Raw genomic sequence first — 27120 nt, forward strand, 5'->3', positions numbered from 1 at the left:
GACTGCAAATATCTTCAATACAATAGAGATGGCAGTATGCAATTTGGAAGAATAACTCTCAAGTTAACCTCTTATCGTTAAATCTCAATTTGTTCTTTCAGCCAATCAGGAAGTTGGGTGGGTGGGTGGGGGTGCAAGAATCTTCCCCTCCCCGTAATGATGCAATAAGATGACACAGTATTGATATACCTAGATTTGTTTTTTGTGCAAGTTATGAATACTGCTCGGAAGGGTTTGAGGTATCAAATATATTCTAGCCTCTTTTGGGAAGTTTTCTTACAAATAAACTACCTATAAATATCATATAATAAAACTGATATAAAATTGATTTCGAATGCTAGTTCTTTTATAAACAAATGTTAGCATTGCATTATTGTAAATACAAATATGTTTAAAATACCATATAAAAACTATTTTTTAGTTCAGTGTATTTTAGAATTACTCTAAAAATAATTAATTAGTATTTTACAGCTATAATAAATTAATTCCCCTCAAATCAATACAACTTCAAATACTCATCATAAAATAATACTTGATATGCAATTTTAGTATTGCATTATTTTAAATACATTAATACAAATATGTTTAAAATACCACATCAAACTATTTACTTGTTCAGTATATTTTAGAATTATTCTAAAAATAATAAATTTGTGTGTGTTTTACAGCAATAATATATTAATTCCCCTCAAATCAATACAACATGCATTTATATCAAAAAGTATACTCTTCATCTTAAAATATTAAATACATTTTACTGGATGTAAAACTATCTGACACATACATAAAAATGAATACTTAAAATTAATAAATTGTTACAGGGGCACTTAATTACTTTTATCGACATTTCAATAAATTCATTTCATTCCCTGCCTTTATCGTATTTTGTTTGTTTTATATCAATATATAATATATCATCTACACTATTTCTTTCTCTATATTTAGTAGTTTAAATAGATAATTTGGGCAGTTGAAACTACAAAATGAAATATATTACCAGTCATATCACAATGCAACAAACACTTACTGGGGAAGTTCACCTTGATGAAAATCTGTCTAAGAACAGAGTTATAAATTCTCTTAAGTTTTGACTTTGTAACATCATAGACAAGCAGCTCCTCCCTATGTTGTGTGATATAAATTCCCAAAACGCCATTTTCTCAAAAAACTGAAAGTGAGTTCGTTTGTACTGTAGATATACCAGACACAACATTTCATATCACCTTCAATAATAAAATATTTTTTTCATCAAGTTCCCCTAAAAAATATGAATTTATGGAATTTATATTACCTTACATGATATGTGCAATAGCTGCTTGCATATGATGTTACTAACTATGAAAAATGTAAATATTCATAAATTTCTTATTCATTGATGGAATTTTCATCAGATGTTTCCCAATATTTTGTTTTATTTTTCTGTTTTTATTATAACAAAATTATTATCAGGGTGAACTTCCCCTTTACAGGGAATGCAGCAACGTTCGGTATGCAGACAAGAACCCAAATGGTTCAACCAGTCTTAGACTAGTTAGTCCAATTTCCATCTACTTTCGTCTGCAGCTAATTGATGTCAAACTCCCTTTATTATCCAACCCAAAGTGATGCAACATTCATCGTGCTTCATGCCATTCACATTCTGTGGAAAAAATAATAAAATGAGTGTTTTAGATATAACAGCCATCTATCTTGAGTAATCTAGCTACACCACTAATCATTTCGCTTTATAAGTGCACTCAATATTGTAATATCCCTACAGAAGTCAGCTTATAACTAAATGTATAGAGTGTTTTCAGATGATATTACAGTAGAGGGTGTTACAATGGAAAACCTTTCCATTAGACAATAAATATGATGATTTATCATGGATTGATGTACAGGTTTTTATTGTTTGTCCTCCCAACATATCTGCTTGTAGGAACGCTCTATAGTGTAATTTCATGGAAGACCTGTGGGAGGGGGGGGGGGCACTCAAATTATATTTTGATGGGGTGTGCCTCCAAATCTTCAAAGTAGGGGTCTAAACACAGTGGCCTGTATTCTGAAGTCGGGTTTAACTTAAACTCAGGTTTAAAGTTGTGGTTTAAGTATGGAGAGCCAATTGTTACATAAATCACTAACAGTAGAGATATCATATTTCAGCTCATTTGGCTCTCAAATCATTCATAATTGTCTAGGAAGTATAAAAAGATGATTGTCTTCACCATCGATGAATCAGGAAAGAGTGCAGTAAACATGAGAAACATACAACTTAATAAACATTTTGACACTTTTGGCTTCCAATAATTTAAGCGCAGAGTTAGACCATGGTCCAAGTTAAACCTGACTTCAGAATATGGGCCAATGTCTTGGGAACTGCATGTTAATATACATATGGCAATATGGCACAGTGCTTTATCTTTATTCTTTGGCTGCAGTTGATCCCTTCGCTTTCTGCTGGATCACCGGTACATACATGACAGATGCACCACCATCACAAGCAGTTTGGGTGCTATGGAGGCTATCGACAAGCTAGCTAGCTTGAACACATTACAAAGGCAAGACCAGTGGCCTCTTTCATAAAATTTGTTATAATATTAATTACGACAACAATTAATGCTACTCAACTCATTACTTGTATGTTTGATTGACAGATAATGAAGTTGTTATAGATATAGTGCATTTGTTATTATTACAAGGGGAAAAGGGCATGTGAGTACTGCCTTCCTGCTGAAGTTTTGTAATGGGGATATTCATTGCAAGGCTGAGTGGCTTATGAGTGACTGCAGAGCGGAAATTAGTATTTCTCTATAGAAAGAAATTCAGTGTCTGGAAAATGGGGTCCTCAAAGTGGCAAATCCCTCCACCACAATAAACATGATCATGCCCCCGACAATATTACCTGTAACTGAAATACTACTTTAAATACACATTGCTTTGCAGATTGCAATGTGTTAATTTTGATTCACTTGCACGTCTCAACTTTATACATCTGACCGTTTACTCACTCCAAGAGTTTGTCTGCGGAAAATGTGTTAAAGTCCAATATTACGGACAGAACTTTATGATTGAATACTTCATAAATTGAACAAATGATAATAGGGCATATCCAATGGAAAATCAAAATGGCAATGTACTATAAGACCTTATCGTGTTTTGTCTGTTATACACCTGAAAATGAATGGGTTATTAAAACACATGCAATACAAGCATATTAGTTAATGCAATATGCAAATACATGCAATAAAGTCAATGCACGTTAGGAGCCCTATTAATTGAATGTCCTTGAAGAAATAAGTTGAAAGCTGTTAGGTTCATACTTTACTTTATGTACATTAGGGGTGAATTCATTGCTTTACTGCATGGCTATCATTTGCAGATTTAAAATAACATTTGAAAGGCCTACATCATCACAAAGACATTATTTAAATCCTTCTTATTTTTAGGAAGTGAAGGTTAAAAAAGAATTACCGTCTTTGTGACCAAAACTCAGACTGCAGAATTAGACAGCTAAAAAGACGGCGAAATAGTCAAATTGACTGGTTGCCAAATAAAAAGAACCCCCCTAAAGATAAAATACCTTTGGCTCCAAATTATGTAACAGCAAAATTAATGTTAAATCTCTAATGAGTAGAAAATAGAAATATTACTTTCTACGCACATTAATTACATATCATGTTGAGTAAGCTCCTTACTGCTAATGCTCAATCCAAACCTCTACATATTTCTGTACAGAGACCATGGAGAGCATGGTGAAAAAAACCTAAAAGCGGCTGAAAATACCCTTTTAAAAACATCGTGCGACGCTAACCTCATGAGAGATTAATAAAAGAGTTACTGTCTTAATTCAATAACATCAATCATTGTGTTACTTCAATTGAATCAAAATGAAAAATGCGAGGCTTGGAAATCATTGTGAAATAACGAAAGTGCATTCAGAGAACAGAACAACAACCTTGACGCAAGCATTATCAGCAAATAATGTAGAAATTGAACCATCTTTGTGCAAAGATTACTGCAATCGCTGCATAAACCTCCCTTAACAGAATAACAAAAAAATTATGAAATCTCCTTACATTATGGAATTACTAAAATTTAACATGCAGAGCATGGGCAGCACTGTGAACTAACAACTAAAATTAGCTGAAAATATCTTTAAAATGTGGATGCTAGCGTTATTCAAGTATTCAATCCTATTTCATGAAATTTCCTTACTTTACGGAATGACCAAAATTCAACATGCTGAACTGAGAAACTTATGAAATAATAACTTAAAGTGGCTGAAATACCTTTAATTGTTAGCCTTACGTCAGTATCTAATCCTAATGTCATCCTAATTATATGGAACAACCAAATTCAACATGTTAATCTTGGAAGCTATTGTGAAATACCAACTATAAGTTGCTGAAAATACCTTCAAAACAAACATGGATGATAGCCTCAATGCCAGTATCCTCTCCTATTTTATGAAATCTCCTAACTTAACGGAATGACCAGAATTCAACATGCAAAATTAAGAAACTTATGAAATGACAACTTCAAATGGCTAAAATACATTTAAAACAAAATGGATGTTAGCCTTATGCCAGTATTTACTCCTATTGTTTTAATGTAACCTCCTTTGTGGTTGGAATAACCAAAATTCAACATGCAGAACTGGGAAACTTTTTAATAGTCATTATGAAATAACAACTTAAAGTGGCTGAAAATACCTTTAAAAGAACAGCCTTGTGTTCTTACTGTATGGAATAACCAAAATTCAACATGCAGAACTGGAAAGCATTAGCATTATACCTTCAGAAAATGCTAAAATACCTGCAACGAGGGGGACATATCAACTAGTTTCTAGAGATAGCACTCCCTCACAGCTGTACTAAGACACTCATTTCTCGCTCCTGACTGCTTCGTTGGCAAATTGCTATTGGATGTTCACAACCAGAGATGGTCTGTGGCAAACGTTTCTCATGCCGTCGGGGATGTGATAACTGATTGCTCGAGTGGTGGCGCTGGGGCGGGAACTAAAAGCAATATCAAATCAGACCATATAGCTCCACTATGAATATTTTTTTATTTAAGTGAATCAGGAAGAGGATAAGATACTTTGGGAGAAGATAACATCATATTAGACCAGATAGCTCCACTAATATTTCTACTTTAATGAGTCTGGAAAATCTACAGTATTCTGTACTCTGTCCTCTTTTGTGTTGCTGTCAGTGTAAGGGTATTCCCTATCATTTCCCTCATTGTATTGCAGTATACTTTTCCCAAAAAAAATCTGAGCAAGGGCTATTTTGCCTGCATCTGTTTATGATAAATAGTATTGAATCCAATATAAATTTATGGAGGCTCTTTTTTAAACTACAAGGGCTATTTTTGACATTTTAAGGTGATTCACCTTTGACCCCTATGTCTTTCTTTGGCAGGGCTTCATAGTATTTTTTTATCCTATCATTACATGATCTTGTTACTTTTAATCAGGTTTCATGGGATAAACAGAGAAGTTGATCTGAAAATGAATATATACAAACCATTGATAAATTAAAAGCTGATATAATGGTCGATATAATGCATGTACATGTAGTACTTACAAAGGCAGATTAGAAAGATTTAGATTCATAAACCTGCAGAAAATCGCAATGAAAATACATTATTGCATCAATGGTATATTCATTGGCATGGAATTCAAAAAGGTAGTTTAAACGTAGACCACAGACTATTCAAATTTATGGCATTGATAATGATATGCTTCATTGACCATATGCATTTCCTGGAAGAGATTGTGTTTTTCTTCCACTGAGTTTAAATATAATTGCTGATGTGGTTTACGGTACACCATGTGGAGTATTATAGAAACAGTGGATAGAAGAAGAAAAAGAAATGGATAGGCGAGAAAGTGGAAATTTGAGAGTAGAGTAATCTTTCTTGAATGTATTGTAGTCCTGAAAAGGACTGTAAACCAGAAGAGATTGATAAGTTGAAACAGCTTGAGTAGTAGGATGGATAAGGAGGTGCTAGCTTGAGTCGGTGAGTAGAGATGATGAGCAGAGGCAGTAGAGAGACTTGACGTTTCGGGCAGGTTGACTGTCCGTCTTCAGGAATGTCAACCTGTCCGACAGTCAACCTGCCCGAAACGTCGAGTCTCTCTACTGCCTCACCGCTTTGAAACTTTCATATAAAGCACTTTGTATATTTTATATATTATTATTATTATTCTAGTTAAAGTTTCCAGACTCAATTCTAGAAATACTAAATTGGCTTTCGCAAACCACATTCCCATCCTCTTCTCTCACCTTGCATACAATTAATTCATAAAATTTGCCAAATCCCAACATTACACCAAGGAGTAGTTCACAAACAGCCAAAACCAATTTCAAGAAGCGAAACACCAATCAAACCCTGCAAAATTTTTGTCATCTTTTGTGAAATTGATTTTAGCTCTCAGAGCAGATATGCTAGAAACAGCAAGAATAAATTTTAAGAAAACGTTGACTAATTAAATCCCATCATTTTCCTTTTTCTTTAATTGACCCAACAGAAATGTTAAACCATACCCACATATACTCTATTTGATACATCACAGGTTCAAGTCCCACAAGACAGAAACTCAACTCTGGATTGTCAATCAGATCCAAACCCAACATAAATATCAAAGGACAAGTCTACCCCAACAAAAAGTTGATTTGAATAAAAAGAGAAAAAGTCAATAAGCATAACGCTGAAAATTTCATCAAAATCGGATGTAAAATAAGAAAGTTATGACATTTCAAAGTGTTGCTTAATTTCACAAAACAGTTATATGCACATCCTAGTGGATATGCAAATGAGGAGACTGATGACGTCATCCACTCACTATTTCTTTTGTATTTTATTATTTGAAGTAGGGAATGTTCTATTTTTCTCCTCAGTGTCAAGTGAAACAATGATTAATTCCTCCCGAAACATGTGGAATGAGCATTATTTAATACTATATGATTCAGTCAAGTTGGTCGTCATTTTCAAATCTATAAAAAATGAAATATTGCATAATTCAAACAATAAAAAAACAAAAGAAATAGTGAGTGAGGGACATCATCGACTGTCTCATTTGAGTTGTGCATATCGCTGTTTTGTGAAAAATAAGCTAAACTTTAAAATGTCATAACTTTCTTATTTTACATCGGATTTTGATGAAATTTTCAGCATTTTGCTAGTTTGGTTTTTCTCTATTTATTCAAATCAACATTTTTGGGGGGTTGGACTTGACCTTTAATAAGTGGTGCTGGAGGGTCTTCTGTGGTGAATATTTTTGTGATGTTTGTCTGATACTGTTCTCTGTAGATTTAACTGATGTGTTAAATCTGGTACCACGACACTACCCGATACATCATATCCAGTATAAAAACATATGATGGTACATCTTTTTAGCTCTGGACATTACATCAGGACTAAACCCAACATAAATGTGAATAGATGGTTCTGCATGGCGAAGCTCTTTCTTTTATGATACATTTCTGGTTAAAGATAAGACACAGTACAAAACCATATGATTGTATATACATTAGAACTAAACCTAACATAAATGGGTGGTGGTAGAGGTTTTAACTTTGTGAAGCTTTAACCCCCTAATTAAGACAAAAAACTTGGTACAAAACCTTTCTTTTTGCTCTGGATTGCACATCAAAACTACATCCGACATGAATATGAATAGGTGGTGCTAAAGGTTCTTACATCGTGAAGCTTTCAAGCCAACAAAATGTAAAAACTCAGTACAAAACCATCTTTTTAGTTCTGGATTGAACATCAGAACTCCACCCGACATGAATATGAAAAGGTGGTACAAGAGATTCTTGCATGACTACACTTGACATGATCCAAAATGTTTTCTCATATTTCTAAATTGTACATCAGAAATAAACCTGACATGAATATAAATAGGTGGTAACTACTAGAGGGTCTTACATGGTGAAGCTTTTCTTGATGTTTATATGATGGTACTGTTCTCTGAGCTGTGAGACCACATCTAAGGTGAGTTGTTGGCAGAAAGACACATCAAGAAAGATTAACTTAGAACATTTATCCAATACCCTGCAAAAACAGAGGAAAATCAAAGAAATGATGAAAATAACAATAACGCTTCCCCTTTTGAACAATATCGATCATGGTCTAAGTCTATCATATCTGTAAGACATTATTCCTCTATCATTAAAAAAATACTCATATCATCATCATCATCATAACACTTGAATTGTTTAATTGTCAGTGTTGCAATAAATAATCATTATCATCATCATCATCATCATCGACAAAATGATCATTGTCACAATCTTTTGCAAAGCATTTACAGCCAATTCCCTCAATCAATTTACACCTTGGACAAACATAAAAATAAAAAGAAGATTATGAGGAATTTGGTCCTTAATGGTGGGAGTCAGACAAATTCGCTTCGGTCTGTTGTTGTCATCGTGACCCTTGACACAAAGGTCAATGGTCACTGTAATTCGGCCTTTTGTGTCATCATCCTCCCACATGGAACTTTAATCCCGTTTATGAAATAGAATGCCATCATCATCATCATCATCATCATCATCATCATCATCATCATCATCATCATCATCATCACCATCACCATCATCATCATCATCAATATCAACATATCAATATACAATTGGATAAACATAGAAATAAGAATAAAGAAGATTATGAGGAATTGGTCCTTAATGGTGGGAGTCAGACAAAATTCGCTTCGGTCTGTTGTTGTCATCATGACCCTTGACACAAAGGTCAATGGTCACTGTAATTCGGCCTTTTGTGTCATCATCCTCCCACATGGGACTTTATACCGTTTATCAAATAGAATGCCATCATCATCATCATCGTCATCATCACTATCTCCACCATCAACTTCATCATCATCATCATCCTCATCATCATCATCATCATCATCATCACCACCACCACCATCCATCATCCTCATCATCATTATCATCACCATCAACTTCATCATCATCATCATCATCATCATCATCACCACCACCTCCATCATCATCATCCATCATCATCATCATCAACATTATTATCATCATCACCATCATCATCATCATCCTCAAATAAAGTGGGAATATTAGAATCGAAAGGAGGCACAAGGAAAAGTACAGTAAAGTTACTGCTTCTAAATTATTCAATTTCTTGGAATAATATAAAGTCCTAATTTACCTTGTTATACCTTGCTGGCTTACACGCTGGGCACCTAGTAGATCCAACTGTTCTAGATCTGGAAAATTAGATGCTATAGAATGAAGGTCACAGTCAGCTATACTCCTGAGAATAGAGTTAATCAAATCAAATAGAACATTGAGAAAACAAGACTGCATGCCAATTAAACCATTACCATGGTGATGGCCAGAAATAGCCATATTCATATTAAGCACCATTAATTTTGAGAAACAGCACCTACAGTGGTGCAAAAAAATTAGTGAACCCCACCACCAAAAAATGAACATATTTTAAAGTGTTCAAGTTATGCCATGTTAAAGATAATAAATTGTGAAGTCAGGTGATAAGATGTTACATTCAACAGTTTATTTCTCTGGGCTCGCCAGACATTGTAGTGTTGTTGTCTACGTTCAACACTCAGCATGAAGGAGTGTGTTTGTGGTGAGGTTTACTAACTTTCTAGCACCACTGTAAAATCTGAATCTCAAGAATTCATTTTTAAAATCCTAAAACATCTGTTTCTTATATGATTAAAAATTGAAGCCCTTCAATATAAACATACGAATTAGGAAGACCTTTAAAGGAGAATGAAACTCTTGGAGCAAGTTAGCTTTTGTGAAAGCAGAAAAATCAAAGAATAAGATCAACAAAAGTTTGAGTAAAATAGGACTAGCAATAGAAGAGTAATGAGCATTTGAATGTCGAGATCACTAATGCTATGGAGATCCTCCCATTGGCAACGCAACCAAGATCTATGATATCACAGATGAACAACTCTCCCCTTTTGGACACTGAAAATATACCCCAAAACATCTCTTTTTGCTCTTTCTAATCATATGACAAACAATTCATCAATGATATAATGTTGTGAAACCTCTGTACTTGTCCTCTCATAAAGAGAACACCTCACCTTGTGATAGATTCTATAAAAGTGAGAATATAAGTGAAATAAGTACTAAAGCAATGAGGGAGTTGTACGTGTGTGACATCACAGATCTTGGTCGCATTGCCAATGGGAGGATCTACATGGCATTAGTGATCTCAATATTCAAATGCTCATAACTTTCTTATTATTCATTCAATCTTCTTCAAACTTTCAACAATATGTTTCTTTGATTTTTCTCTTTGATATGGATTCAGCTGGTTTCAAGGGTTTCATTCTCCTTTAAGTAAAATGAACATGTCACCAGATAGCCATAGCTCATTACTAAATACAGGTCACAGGCCTAAAGGTAACAGAAACCAAATAAAACTTGCATAACACTATTCAACAAAAATGATCATCACTTCTATGACTACAACTTACCGTATAGAAGTTAAGAAGAGCTTTTTGAGCTTGGGACAGTTGCATACAAGCTTCCTCAGCCATGTTGTATTTACACTTAGATCAGAGCTAAAGAAAAACAATAACATAAACTGACAGATGTCAAATGACAGTTAAATATACATGTTTTGATAACATCTGAATGAAAATTGGAATTAAAACCGAGGAGTTAGCATCTTTTAAAAGATATATAAATAAAATATAAAAATTCAGACCGTATAAATTGTTGAAATTGCTTATTTATAAACCTTTTCACTATTTTAAATCATTCATTGGAAAACAATTGAAGTAGAGTTTAAAAATGTATGGAAAAATGGGATTTGGGGATTTATGTTCCTCTCATCATGCACGATGCATGTTAACTGTACTAAACCCATCAAAACTCTCATGCATTAAAACGACAATTCAAAGAAAAATGTAGATATCTTTACTCTGGTTGAATTTGATAACTTCATATTTTGTCAGAAGGCAGAAGAATAGATCCTTTTTCCAGAAGAGTCGACTGTTAAAATTTAATATTGAAGCTCATTAAACATCTATTTTGGCTCTATAAAGAGAACCATCACTGGTGACTTATGATTTTGAGGTGAATTGTCACAATTGTGAATGATACATTTAATGAAATGATGTGAAACTTACCACCATCCAACATCAAGTTCTAAAAGATTGGGGCAGCCAGCTGCAATGTGACCCAATCCAACGAAAGACAATGTTTTAGCTCTCCATAAATCTAGACTTTCCAAATGCCTACAATGAACAGAGAAGGAAGAAAGAATAAAGTCATAAACATCAATGATGAGAGCTTACATTAATCAAGAGAAAATGCATGTACATAAGACAATCAACAAAAATTGAATGCTGTAATATCCACCTTTAAATTAATTAATAATTAATTTTGCATTTGAATGCTTCCTAAGACTTACATTTTGGAAAGATCATACTTCAACTTTAGCCGATGATGGAAATGAAAAAAGGGAGAATGACAGAGAATCTGATTTGTCATTCATTAAGAGTTCACAAATGTGCATGAAGTTGTGTGTTAAGTTGAGAAGAATTTACAAACTTCTTTATAATAATAATAATAGGCATTTATAAAGCGCCATCTATCTGGAAATATTATATTCCGAGGCGCGATGTTATCATTATTACCCCGGCTTTAGCTCGAGCTGCCTTTCAGTGCTCATGCATTCAAGGAATTAATCCTATCGAATACCCATTCACCTCACCTGGGTTGAGTGCAGAACAATGTGGATAAATTTCTTGCTGAAGGAAATTACACCATGGCTGGGATTTATGAAGCGCCAGACTAGTTTGTGACAGACTGGAAATGGGCGGAAAGGGACGGACCGAAACATGCACTAGACAAAGTGGCAATTAACTTTTCCTGGGTGGAGAGAGTCAAAAGTAACTTACGGACATGTCTTTGCTAGTTGTTGCATGACGTTGTCCAAGGTGACAATGAACCGTATACCTCCTAAGTTGAGATGTCTCATGTGAGGGGTGTGGCTATGGAGCAAATAAAAAAAGAAAATCAAAATAACATGTAATATAAAGTGGCTGACATCAAAGAAAAATAGCATATCCTAGTTATACATACTAGTACAATACATTATGAGGATCTTAGCAATAATTCAGAGCTACTTTTAGCCACTGAATTATGCAAAAATCCTACTCAACATCTTTATATCTTAAATACTTTGTTGTTTGCAAACAAAAAGCAATGGGGAAATCAGGGAATCACTATGAAATGCCTGCTCCACAACTAATTTGTGTGTGACCGATTTGTGTACAGTATCCCATAAGCACTGGCTGGAAACTGAGGAAGTATTATGAAACAGAAATGTCAAAGATGCAGCCGTTGCAGATCACCATCACATGCAAGACAATGGCTTCAGCCTCTAAAGATGGTGACGCAATGATGTCAATGCATAATGTTAACAGACAGACAGACAGACTGCTAAACCATACACTAACTCCTATATACTCCAGTCACTGAGTTTGTCAGGTTTGTATTTGGGTTTAATGCTTAAAATTATTAAAAGTAGACACCATGGTCTCTCTCATAGGGAAAATCAAATTTCAAAGAATTTTCAGTAAATATGTCCCTACAAGCATTTCATAAAAAACACAGCCTAAATCTAATCAAAATATGATACCTGAAGATCTGGATCATTTCTGTCTCAGTGATTTTGGCCCGATACAAGTTGAGTCTTTCTAGATTCTTGAGTGAGTGCAAACACCCATAGCTGTTAGGTGTTAGACTGCGGCAGGATGAAAGATTCAGTTCTACAAACAAATAAATAAGAAACAATATAGAGTTCAAGCATACATGTCATTAGTGATATTTTGTCTCGCCCACTTCTCTCACTAAAACAAGAAAAAATCAGTGAGAAATAACTCAGACATAAACTGGTATAAAGATTCCAATGATCACCCTGTCAGCAGGGGTCAACTGAACAAACGTAATGTCTCTAGCTAATCTAGAGAAGAAAATATGCACTGTAAATATTTTAATTTATTGCAGGAGTTGGTTCTTTTTAGTCAGGTTTTCTTATTTCATTAAGCAAGTAATGGTTTTGTTACTCCAGATATTGGATTTGCAACCAAGAACCATTGGGAATGATTTTTTTTTAAATCAAGAATGAATGGGCAAAAAAAGTTACTAATCCAAAATGGGTGGGGTGAGCATATTGATATCAATAGGTGGACAGAGCTACAACGTGCTCTTTGACCACCCCCCCCCCAAAAAAAAGAACTCCAAAAGGTCAAGGGCGCACAAGGTTCCATACTTTTTCTATTGCGTGTGCGTGTGCATACATGGAGTACTTTACATGTGGTATGGCCCCAAACACTGCTAAAGGTGTCATGGAATACTTTTCCTTTATAGCCTCAAGATTATGCGCGAGGCTGTGCACAATGAGCTCCATCCCACTTATGATGTCTATAACTCATTGTAAAATATCTCTCATTGTGTTGTGAAAGCTGCTATGAAATTCTGCATGTGAAAAACAATTGATGGGATTTATTAGGGTATCTTACAAAGCACCTCAACAATTTTTTTAATTTGTGACAAAAACTTAAAAAAATATTATTACCTTTGAGCTTGGTACACACAGATGCAATGGCTTCAAGAGAGTCTGCGGTCACAAACCGACATGCCTTCAGCCTTAGTGACTTGAGTTCACTTCCACATGAAAATAGAAAACTACAAGTAAAGAAATAGATCACAAAAAAAAAAACATATTACTGTTTATTTTAAGAAATCCCTGCTGTAGATGAGCAGGCATGTAAAGATGCTAATTTACTCAAAGGACTAAATGAAAAAAAAAAAACCCTCAAGACTTTACTAAATAATAATAATATAGGATTTGTATAGGGCACATATCCTCCTTGCTAAGTGCTTCAGGCGCTCCTATATTACCCCGGCTAAGCTAGTGTACCGATTCTGGTGCACACAGCTTTTTGAGGAATTACTTCCTGCCGGAACCCATTTACCTAACCTGGGTTGAGTGCAGCACAATGTGGGTAAATTTCTTGCTGAAGGAAAATACACCATGGCTTGGAATTGAACCCATGTCCTTCAGATTGAAAGATGAGAGTCTTAACCACTAGACCACGATGCCCCCACATGATAATATAGAACACCCTAAATGAAGACATGGTATAATGTTGCCCCAACTTTATAATATCACTTCAAGTTGCAGACTCTACATCTTTCTGCAAGTTGCATAAAATGTTTAACTTTATACACAACTTCATAAAACATAGCAACCTCCTATTGCAATAAGAAGCTGGAGAAACCAGACATTTCCTTTATAGTTATAAATTTATGTCATCTACACTGATATGAATAAATGCCTGACATATATCTTTACACAGAGAGTTTTATATCAAGAGCTTAAATTCAAGTTGGCAATGAAAAATAGTATATATTTGTACAACACACTTCCTGACCTCTCAAGGTGCTCATATGCACTATTATTATCCCTTGGTCAGATTCAATCTTGGCCGCACACAATGCATGCACATTCTCCACTCTCTGGGGAGCATTTATGACAATGCTGGGTGAAAAAAACAAACAGCAATAGCAAACAGGACTCTATAACACAAAGCATAACAATTGATCGTACGCTTGATTTTTATGATAGATTGTACATCGTAGTCAATGCAATCAATCGTAAAAATTTGTTCTACGATCATTGCTAAGCTTTGTGTTACGGGCTCCAGAGCATTGAAGAACTCACCTATTGAAATCTTTGGATGTGATTTTATCCCAGTCTCCACACCATGATAAATCCAACATCTGTAGCTGACTACATCTTTCTGTTAAACCATATAACGAGTCCCCAGATACCTTGCGATTAGGAAGGTGATAAATGGTAAAGATATTATTAAAATACAATACGGGTGGCATCCTATGTTGCTATATGTTTTGAATTTAACATCAATATATCACCATTGTTATCTTTATCCTCATCATCACAATTATCACCATTACGATTATCTTCCATCATCACCTTTATCACCACCACCATCATCATCATCATCAAAATGAACATCATCATCACCATCACCACCATCATCATCACCATCATGATCATCATGATCATGATCATCACCATCATCATGATGATGATCATCATCATGATCATCATGATCATCATCATCAATATCAACATCATCATCACCATCACCACCATCATCATCATCATCATCATCATCATCATCATGATCATGATCACCATCACCATCACCATCATCATCATCATCATCATCATCACCAACACCACCACCATCATCATCATTATCATCATCACCATCATCATCATCACCATCATCATCATCATCACCATGATCATGATCACCATCACCATCATCATCATCATCATCATCATCACCAACACCACCACCATCATCATCATTATCATCATCACCATCACCACCATCATCATCACCATCATCATCATCATCACCATGATCATGATCATGATCACCATCACCATCACCATCACCATCATCATCATCATCATCATCACCAACACCACCACCATCATCATCATTATCATCATCATCATTATCATCATCATCATCACCATCATCACCACCACCACCACCACCATCATCATCATCATCATCACCATCATCATCACCATCATTATCACCATCATCATCATCATCATCATCATCACCATCATCATCACCATCATCACCACCATCATCTTCATACCAATCACCATCAATATCTTTCTCCTCCTCTTCCCACTCCTTGTCTTTTAACATAACTCTCCTCAGACTTCACAAAATAATTACCATCATCCAATAAGATTGTAGGTTGAGTTCTACGTACAGCAGCTGGTCGTAACAATGTTTCCTAAACAGAGTACACGTTGTTGCTGCAACACACAGGTCATCGAGACTTAGGTATTGAAATATCAGCTGGATTAGTTCACCCTATATTAAAAGCAATAACAACAGAATATGTAGGTGTTTCACAATGCATTAAACAAAGCTTACATATGACTCTGTAAGTGAATATATTAAATAATACATGTAATATGAAGATATAAAATGTGATCCTATAACTCCTTTCCTTTTTTATTAAAAAAAAAATCAATTTTCATAATATTCTTCTTAAATATTAGAATTTGATGGCCCACAATGATTATGCTGTCTTGACCACAATTTTTGTTTGTCTTTAATCATGCTGCAAACATGGAATAATGAATATGAACATGGGGAACATGATACATATTTATAAAAACTATAAAGTTTAAAAAAATTATATCACCTGGTGACAGAGAGCAGCTAAACACGACATTTAACTGTCACAGATCTTTCATATATATTTTTTTTGGGGAGGGGGGACTTACTGGCAGCATATCAAAGCAGCCATTGTCCATGGCGGGCAAGGCTTGGACGGGATACTCATAAGAACCCTTGGACCTCTCCTCCTTCAAGGAAAGCTCCTGAAGACGATGGAGGTACACATCATCCAGATCCGTTCCTTCGTCTTGAAGCGACGTCATGCCGATTAGCTCCACGCTGTCTAGTTCCGTGTAGTAATCACTGCTGCGGTGGTCAAAGACTAGTCGGATCAGACTGAGAGGTGATAAAAAGAGAGAATTTTGGGGGATAACCAAAATCGTGCAAATCCAATGTAAATTCAATTTGAAGCCAAAATTCACAAATGCAAGTGTTATTTTTTCTATTATTGATTAGAATAAAATTGATTGAGGATTCTCGTGAGCATAACAATGGTGCCGGCAAATTCTAGTGAAAAAATATAACAATAAAAAACATGGCGAAACGTCATTTGCATACATGGTAAAACTTCCCTGTTAAAGTGTTAAAAGCAGACAAACTAGTAAAAGCTAAAAAAAAAATTTAATCAGATAAATCATAAAGCATTACGTTTCAAAATGAGGGATGCTTACTTTGTTTTTGCACTGATGTTTTTGATGGGAGGGGAAAACATCTGAGGCTGGAAATGTTTATCATGTGCTTCGCCAGACCATAACACATGCCACCTGTAAAGGAAAGAGAGAATGGTTTCATGGGCTTTTCATTAATACAAGTTCAAAGCAAAATGCTTACCAGTATTTTCTTACGAGTTATTCTTTTACAAAAGAAAAGGGATATTGCCTTATTTTTATCAAAAAATCAATTTGTCAACCCTGAACAGGGCAAAAAATATTACTAATGGTGCATTGCACAAAACTTGCAATCAATTGTAAATCTTTTGGGGTTCCCAAATCAATCATATATATCTTGCAATAAATTGCAAATCTGCAATCGATTGCTGATCAACTGCTTTATAAGTAGTGTAAACTGACTTGCTAAGAGCTAAAACTAATTCAATAATTGAAAAAAATGCCAAGGAAATTTGAAACGGATAGCAAATAAAACTCCTTAACTGTCATAAAATCTCAAATGAAAGTTTGTACGATTAATGAAATTGAAATTATGTATTGTTCTTGTCCATAATGCAATAAGATTTAATATAGATTCTAAGTTTGACAAATGTTCATGGTTATAGTCCTATGAACATGTACATGTTAGAAGTAAAATAATGGACAAGGCAAGTTAGGCAACTACTGAGGTGAATATATTGATATTCCTTCCTGTTTCTTTCAAGTTATCACTTCCTGTGTCATGTCATAGAGGAGAATAACTCTGACTGGTATCTCATTGTCTGCACTTCCTTTGTCTCTTTAGATCAACAAAAGCATTTGTTTACATGGTTGGCTATTAATGACCTCCCATAGGCTTTGTACAGGTAACACCTTGGGGCCACACAATAAAGCTGTACATGTATGTACATAAGACTTAATACATGCTGGTGAGTGTGACTCATTCTTGTGTTAAACTAGATACCCAAAGTTTGTCATGTTTTAAATTAATGGGAGTGAATTTCTTCTACCCCTATTTTTTTTAATGAAAAAAGAGGAACTTTGCATTCAAATGCTTCCTAACAACAATAAATGTATGCTACAAAGATCAGATTTTATCTTGAGATGATGAGAATATGATGATATAGCACAAGACAGGTCACCAGTCATGAGTTCAACTTACAAACAGCCCTTTAACAATAATAATCATCATCATCATCACCACCACCACCACCAGGACCACCACCATCATCATCATCACCACCACCATCACCACCACAATCATCATCATCAATCTTCATCTTCATCATCATCACCACCACCACCATCATCATCATCACCACCATCATCACCACCACAATCATCATCATCAATCTTCATCTTCATCATCATCATCACCACCACCACCATCATCATCATCATCACCACCATCATCACCACCACAATCATCATCATCAATCTTCATCTTCATCATCATCATCACCACCACCATCATCATCATCATCACCACCATCATCACCACCACAATCATCATCATCAATCTTCATCTTCATCATCATCATCACCACCACCACCACCACCACCATCATCATCATCAACATCATTTCCATCAAAATCATCATCATCATCCCTGATCATCATCATCATCTCTGATCATCATCATCATCAACATCATTTTCATCAACCTCATCATCATCATCATCATCCCTGATCGTCATCATCATCATCATCATCATCATCAACATAATTTTCATCAACCTCATCATCATCATCATAATTACATGTACATCAAACCATTACCACAAATACTATTCATTTTCAACAGTACCTTGCATGATTACTAAGTGAAAATGGAGTCCCACTGTCTGAAGGCCCTTCAATTTCAGCACCACATATCTGAATAACCGATCCCGGATGATATGTTTCATAGATGTTGATTGCAGTAGGAAGAACTTTCTCTTCATAGTAAAGGTCTGGAATGGACAGGATTGAAAATCAAATATTCTATTATATATTCTAAAATATTATTTGAGTCTATTGATAAAGATAATCACTGACCTGTGATCCAGAACTTTTTGTATAAAAATTAATGACAGAGATTTAGACTATTTAGAGTGACTGCCAAGATCCCACAAAAGGCTGTTCATTTTGTTTTTACTTTGCTTACTCTGTTTTACCTTAAAACATATCCTAAGTTGCAAAAATATTGATCAATTATGATTCGTATAACTACTTTCAGGGAAAGATCAAAAATGAAGAGAAAAACAGGTTTTATAGTTTACTGCAGAGTGCAAACTGTGAAAGATCTGCTTGATACTACATGTAAGATCTATTAAAAAGAAATAGGATCAGCACATATCCCAGTTAAGGCTTACTCAGTGCTGTCAAATCTAAAATCATGTTGTATGACAGACTTTTATGACTGTAAAATATCATCAACTCTAAAATATGGCTTTATATGCTAATGATTTGAAAACAGAAGTTCAGAAAAGGAAAAAAAGTGATTTTACATGGATATGGAAACATGATACATTGTGTGTTCACATAAAAACAACATGCATTTGACCACTGTATGCACTTGTACGTGTATGTGCTACTTCATACAATTTCATTTAAAAAATGCAGCTTAGTCTTGTTGAAGTGAAGTAATATTCATGTATGCAGTACTTGTACTGTAAGATACATGTAGGGTATGACTTTATACCTTTTATATGAGCTCCATAAAAAATTAAGGTCATAGTGCATGGTTGTATTTTTCAATTAACCTCCTCAATGGATAATAAAATATTTTGCCAGGCGTCATAAAAAGCACAAGTATACATACAAGCAACCTATCTATGTACAGATTCTAAGCACCGATCCTGCATGTAACTTTTAAAAAGCTGGTCATCCAATTACATTATCACTCAGAAAAAGATATGAATGTAGTAAATTAATGATTCAGTGTTATCGTACAACCAAATTTTACTAGTATTCATGTCACGTTTACAAGGAAGGAATCGATGAGAGAGGGCTTACCTATGAAGTCGTTGCCTTTGAAGTCACCCGTCTTACCAAACTTCTCCTCTGAAGATGGCGACCTTTCCCACCATGTCCCATATGTACGCTGTATCAAAATAAAAAATAGAAATCAATGAGATACATACAGAAGGCACAAGTATTGACAAGTGTGGGTAAAGCCAAAGTTCATTGACTCCATCTTGCATGTAGGATTTCATAAATAAGTTAAAACATAAATGATTCAATAACTTGTTTTTGAATAATCCATTGGCATAAAATCCGGGGGGGGGGGGGGGTAGGTACTCGAATCATCACATGATACCTATGTGCCACAAAGTCGACATAGGGGGCTTTGGAACTAAATCTTGGTCTTAAAACGTGGGTCTTGGATCAATGATTCCTAAAAATGCAATGCTCTGGAACCACAAATTTGAGGGTCTCCGAAAATGGGGAAAAATAGGAATTTACATTAGCTTTCTAAATTAGTGAATGTGACGCTCTGGGTCACAACTGCGGCACATAGCTATCATAAATTGTGCTAAGTGCCCCCCCCCCCCCCCCCCCCGAGCATAAAATGTATTTTTCAAGTCAACAAGAATGGCGTTGCAATTTGCTTGGCCAGAATTAGTGAAATAAAAGTCCCACATAAAGACATTCATGTTAGGTTAGCAGATCTAAAGTGACTGATATCAACTGAAAACTTTTTTTCAAAATTTTAGTAACTTTTGGAGAAGCAGGGGAGGGGGGGTTCTAGAAATTGTGTGCATGTATTGTATGTATATTGTGCTCATATGTATATTCACTTACATGGACCTATTGCATTCATTTTTATCACTTACAAATCTAAGTTGAAGTCCCTTTTCTTATTACAAAAGAAAGCTGTTAGAATATGTTCTTTGAATTCATATTATGCCCATAGTAGACCTCTGTTCAGATCACTCAAAATTCTTGACATTTATCAGTTGAATAGATATTGCATCTTGATTTTATGTTTCGAACATAAAATTGGGTTTTTACCTTGTTTACTTAATAATATGCTTTCATTAAATATGTCAGTACATAACTATAATACAAGGAATAAAAATAAATATCATTTATGGGCAGTCGAAAAATCCTATCTGTTATTTTCATTCAGTCATAAAGCACCAACAGTTTGGAATGACCTGCCAAGTAATATAACATCAATAAAGAATTATAATGCATTCAAAATAAGTATAAGGCAGCATTTAATCAATCTTCAACTTGTGTAGATTTATTTTCCACCTTTTACCTTTGTGTAGGGTTTGTTTGGTTTGTTTTTGTTTTTTTGTTTGTTCCCCTTTATTGTTTGATCTTGTGTTTTATTGTGGGCAAATAAGTTTCTTATATCTTACTCTTTTTTTTCTTTTTTTTTCTTCCAAATTTTATTGATTTTCAAGATTTTTTCGTAACATTACAAAAAAAACAATCATACATGAATTACATAATTGTATAACATTAAAAGAACAATAATTAAATAGGAATCACTGTAACAATTACCAAAAAAAAAAAAAACAACAAACAAACAGACCTGATGCAAAAGCTAAAAAATTAGTCCCTGGTGGTTTGGATTGTTTCATCAAAATATAATTATGGATAATTAAAATAAATTCTCAATAGGGGACCATTTTCTATAGTGCATGTTTTCTTTGTGTTTTTGTTTAGCAATTACCAATTCTATATGTCTGATTTTGCAAATGAATGCTTCAAAACCTATAAAACTTACTACTAAATTCCTGCATTTCTGAATATAAATGTATCTCTTCAATAAGATAATTAAGTGATTCAGTAATATTTTATGTGGTCCCTTCCAATCCTTTATGAAGCCAAACATCATTCTTTTCCTAGATTCTTATATCTTACTTTGTTAATTATATTTTGTCTAATTCCTTTAGGGGAGGTTATCTAGACAAACTCTATTTTGGGGTTTTTATAATTTCCCTATTTCCTCTGTTCTTTAAAATGTTAACTTATTGTATACCGTACATATATATTTTATGTGGAAGACTTTTGTAATACATGTACATGAATACATACATTTGCTCAATTATGTATTTTTATGAACTTTTATATTGTGATTTTTAATTGGAAATAAATGAATTGAACTGAACTTGCCAAAACAGCCTTTCTCAATTAGAGTACATACGTACAATGTACAGTTTGACATATAATTATTAGACCATTACTAAAGCTCCCATACAGTACCCGGTATATGGTAATAATTTATTGCCCAAACTGTACATGTGTATCATGCAAGCCGTTTTTCCTCAATTTGTCATTAACATGTATGTTTGTATTCATATTCAATTATATGCCAAAGAGGGATCAAATTCAAATTATGGTCTTATTATATAGCTCTGATAGTAATTAAAAGCAGGAAACCCATAAATCACTTGTTTGCATGATTTCAATACAAACAGCTTCCTTCCTCCCACACACTGAAACTGTATATCATATCCATCAAGGGTTTGGCAAATGTAAACTGGGTGGGCGGAAAACAGAAAATATGAGGATAGCAGTTTCCTGTTAGGACAAATTTGTGGAGGCAACTCTCAATGAATCAACTTGATCCTTGTTTCAAAGTGAATGCGATTTGAATTTCTGCTCATGACCATATACAGTGGGGTGGGAGGGGGAGCTGATCTCATCCCAAAATTTTGGAGAACTTAATATTTAAAAAAAAAAAAAAATAAGATTTGGAAAAGAATTGATTATGATGATTCAAACTAGTGTAAACAAGTTTGCTATACTTCAAACAGATTAATCTGAATGGCTTGAATGGTAAATATTTGTATTTATGAAGAGTTTCATAAAGGCCTCCAATACACAAGTCATAGTCAGGGCCCACAAACAAAAGGGTTTGCTGCTTTGCATGTCAAACTACACATACATGTACAGGAAGATGTAGGTAGCTACACTGCTAACTATTCATCCATATACTGAAGCTACAAGTAGGAAACAGTGTTTTGAATGAATCAGTTTTAAGATTTGTGATACATCCCCCATCCTTCACTTCATTTCCCCAACAATAATGCCACATCCACATTAACAGAAAATTAGAAAAATCTCTAAGAGTTCCACTTACGAAAACACAAGCTTGAGTGAAATCCCCATAGTTCGGAAAGACGTCCGGTGATCCTGCCAGGTTAGCGGCAACGTACGCCATGGATCCGTCGCCTCCATACTGCGAGCTGAAGTGTATGACCTCTTTGGCAAACTGGCTAAGCTGGGCCGAGGAGCAGGAAGACATGGTAGAAGGGGACAGGGTGATCTTTTTCATACAGGTCGGGCTGCAGCCCATGTAGAGAGTGGGAACGTGGGTCTGGCAGATGTGTTAATATGGTATCCTGCAAAACCAAAGAAAAAAAAATTGAAAAATTGAAATTAAAATCAGAAATTTTGAAATTGGAATTGGCATTCTGAAATTACAGCAATCTTATTTATATACACTGTGAAGATCATAAAGACAGTAGCCAATGGTATTTCTACCATGTCACAAATTGTTATTTTGTTTGAAAAAACTTGAAATTTAGTTAAAACATACAGCTCAATGTTATGTTCTTAACAAAATATATCCCATACTGGTTTTCCACCACAAAATATCACCCCGTTCAGATTTTTAAAATATCAAAATGTCCTCACATTTGATGTGTTTCAAAATGGTATGAACCTAACATCGATTCAAAAACCGAAAACTAATCATAAGAAAAACAAAATACATCTCTTTTCCAGGGGAAGGGGGGGGGGGGGTCTGAATATCTGTTTAGATTTGATACATGCACATTACATAGAATCTCTCAAGTTTAAAGCTTTGGAGGGAAAGATCATTTACAGTATCAAGAGTATCCATGCGACCTGATATCCCAAATTAGAATGAGAGGTGGTAACCAAGCCTGGTGGTAACAAGACCTTTTAAAAAAGGAAATATCAGATTGTCCTTAAAAGTTGACACACCAAATTAAAGCACATCCTGTTTTAATTTATTGTGAAGGAAAATCCTAGGGCCTACTTCTCTATATTTATTCACTATGGGCAATTTAGTAGTACAATTCAATACAATTTTGGAGTATAGGAATTCAATTTACTGTTTACAAAGCATCATGAAGTGCCCCCCCCCCATTAAAATGAAAATGAAAATTCATATCAAATAGACCAAATTCCTAATAGTGTAAGATTGAAAGAAAAAACACTTTAAACTCAGATGTCGAATGTCGGCATCACAGTATAAATTATGTCTTTTCAAGCCAGACCAAGGGTTTATCCACATGGGCGTCTGGGCGTCTTTTGGACACCCATTTCCTCTAGAAGATGTCCTGGAAGATTTATGAGACGCCCTGATCCAAACCACTTGGTGGATGTCCTTGAAATAAATTTTGTCGGGCAAGTGTTTTGAAGTATAGACAAAAACTATTTGAATGAATTGGGCGAGCAAACTTCTCACAGCAAAATGAATAATGTTTCCCATATTTTACAATCAAAATTATAGAAGAGAGAAAAAACACACGCATGTTTAAAAAAAATACTTTTCCCAAAAAAATACCAGTAATCACAAAATCGTAAAATGGTTACTAATTCTATGGATTCTCAAGTTACTGATTTGGTGATGTGATCGGAGGAGCAAGTTATTGAGCTTTCATAACTAGATGTTTCATCCTTTGTTTTGAGTCTTGCTTTGAAGTTTGAATGGTGCAGACTTGTAGTGGGAAGAAAGGTGCATGTGTGCCGCAATGATTCCTTTTGTTTTAAAGTTTGACAATTTTTCACCTTCAAATTTTCATTCCTTCCTCCTCCCCCTCTCCTATCTTTTCATTTGTTCTTTCTCTCTTTCCTTCATTCTTTATTCTCTTTCTTTCCTCCTTCCTTTCTTTTCCTTTCATACCCTCTTCCTTTTTCTTTCCTTCTTTCTTGTTTTTCTTTCTCATATTGTTTCTTTCTTTCCTTTGTTTTTATTTCATTCTGTACTTTTCCTTTGTTTTTTCATTCAGGAACTTTCTTCTCCCTTTCCGTTCTTTCCCTTGTTTCTTTTCCTTTTAATATTCTAATCATTCTTCATTCTTTTCTATCTTTCTTTATTTTCTTTCATTCCTATCTTCTTTTTTTTCTTCAATGGTTCAAGAAACTTTGTTTTCCTCATTCCTTCTTAGTGATTTATTTCTTTTATTCTTTCTTTCATCTCCCCAAGATTCCTTTCTTTTTCTTATATTTTTTTTCTTTACTTGAACTACGGTACCGGTACTTGCTCTTCAGTGAAAAAAATACACGGGGGCGGCGGGCGAATTCGCCCCGGAAATGCCTAAAGTCGCCCTCGAAATCACCCAAAATCATGCTTTAGGGGGCGACATAAAATCTGAATGTCGCCCCCGAAATTATTGCCGAGTGATAACAACTCAACGACCCACTAGCGCCATATGCTCGAGCTCCGCTTACCATTTAAAAATCATCTAAAATCCACACTCGAAATCATGAATAAGCCTTGAAAATAGCGAGGAGCGCAGATTCAAATTCCGAAGTTGCGTCTTTTTTTCTGTACCACGTATTTCCACACACATGGTACCAGGTATGGAAAAAAAAACATCGCAACGGTCGGGAAACAGTTGCATGTATAGGGGTCCATTATGACTACCACCATGTGCAATTTCTAATGCACATGTTTCCCCTACAGATATCACAATTCTGTGATAAAATAATTCCAATTACACAGGAAATAAATCCCAGAGTCTAGAAACCTATCATTGGTGAGTTGTCATTCGGCTTTGCTTTTCAAAACGGCCTATTAACATCAAAATAACTTACCTTATTAATTATTCATAACTTAAAAATCATTTGTTTTATTTTTCTCGGCGATGTGGTAAATATCAGACAATAAATCATCAAACAAAACTCCATCTATTTTACAAGGCCGGCGGCAGGCGCACGCATTGGCGCTTGTATTAGCTAGCCAGTCTGAGCTCTGTCTCTCTGCCAGAGCTCTGGGGGACAATTCGCTCAGTAAAGGCCTCAATGATGGTGATTTTCTGTTTCAGACAGAGTTTACATTTCAGGTATATTATTCAAAACTGCCAATAAAGTTTGATGATTTCTTCATTGTCATGTATATTTAAGTTCTTAATGAATACATTCTCACCAAATTTAGACTCCACCATAGAGAAATGCAATTTTCATGGAGATCTGCGTTTTCAAAGAACTTCACGAAAAGTAACTTAGGGTATGTGGGCCTTTATTACATGTACATGGCTGAGTACAGGGTATTGTACTGGAATAGACGGAGTAGAAATTAGATATTGAATTCATTTATATCCAAGTCCAACTCACAGTCACACCCACACACACACACCAAAGATTCTAAGCATGAAAAAAATAACTTAAAAAATCATACAATATTAAACAAAAAGTAATAATTCATTAATAAGTGAACAGGTATTCCTCAAAATACAAAAAAGTAGCATTCAAAAAGAGCCCTCAAAATATAAAAAGTAGCTCCTGAATGGTAGAAATTGAGCCCCCCGAAATTTGAAAAAAAAATTAAAATGGAGCCCCCGAAAAAAAAAAATTAATTTGCTCTTTATACTTTTTTCTTTCCTTCATTTCTTAGACAATAGTTTTTTCCTTCTCTCCTACTCAGTCCTAGTCCTTGACTTCATGTTTTCTTTCATCCTCCCTTTCTTTCCTTCATTAATTTTATTCCTTCTACTTTGTTCTAGTTCTTGACTTGAGTTCTTCCCTTCATTTTTCTTTCTTTTACTTAGTTTTATTGAGTTTTATTCTTTCTTTCTTTCCTTTGTTTTTATTTCATTCCTCGCTTCTCCCTTTACTTTTCATTTTTTCACATTCTTTCTTCCTTTTCCATTACTCCGGCCACTTGCAGTCCCCTCGACTCAGCCGGGGCCGATCGATAAGAGAGCGGGTCGGGCAGCCGCCAACAGACAGCAAACAACAAGATCACACTCACTGACACTGGCATGGCACTGGCCACTGGCTCTGCACCCGGCGTCACTGCACTGCCGCTCGGTGTTAGATCTAGTAAAAATTCTAAGTCTACCTCAAATTCAGTAGTAAAATTGGGGCTAGCAAAAACAGTGTAAATCAATCTGTTAGTCTGAAATTCATTTAATATATTGTTCGTAGAGGATTACCTTGAATGGCCTCCCAAAATCCACAAATCTCGAGACTTGAGCTTGGATGGATTAACTTGAGCGCTCACCTGGCGACCATTAAACA

The 27120-nt window shown here is 34.9% G+C and overlaps 1 protein-coding gene across 2 annotated transcripts; it reads right to left on the minus strand.

The window, feature by feature from the left end:
* Positions 1-896: 896 nt before the first annotated feature.
* Positions 897-27120, minus strand: LOC129275259 (F-box/LRR-repeat protein 4-like). 2 transcript variants are annotated; one of them, XM_064108737.1, is made up of 16 exons: positions 27036-27120; positions 22988-23249; positions 19903-19990; positions 18713-18857; positions 16930-17022; positions 16366-16594; positions 15806-15946; positions 14740-14849; positions 13591-13700; positions 12652-12781; positions 11909-12001; positions 11135-11242; positions 10478-10564; positions 9172-9276; positions 7918-8043; positions 897-1639 (listed from the first exon to the last, which is right to left on the minus strand). In XM_064108737.1, exons 2-16 carry the CDS (start codon positions 23201-23203, stop codon positions 1633-1635), a joined length of 1788 nt encoding a protein of 595 aa, XP_063964807.1. In that variant the 5' UTR covers positions 23204-23249; positions 27036-27120; the 3' UTR covers positions 897-1632. The 2 variants fall into 2 exon arrangements, with proteins under 2 accessions (XP_063964807.1, XP_063964806.1); XM_064108736.1 differs by lacking the exon at positions 897-1639 and adding an exon at positions 4795-4997.

Source organism: Lytechinus pictus, chromosome 13, assembly GCF_037042905.1.
Source record: "Lytechinus pictus isolate F3 Inbred chromosome 13, Lp3.0, whole genome shotgun sequence".
NCBI lineage: Eukaryota > Metazoa > Echinodermata > Echinoidea > Temnopleuroida > Toxopneustidae > Lytechinus > Lytechinus pictus.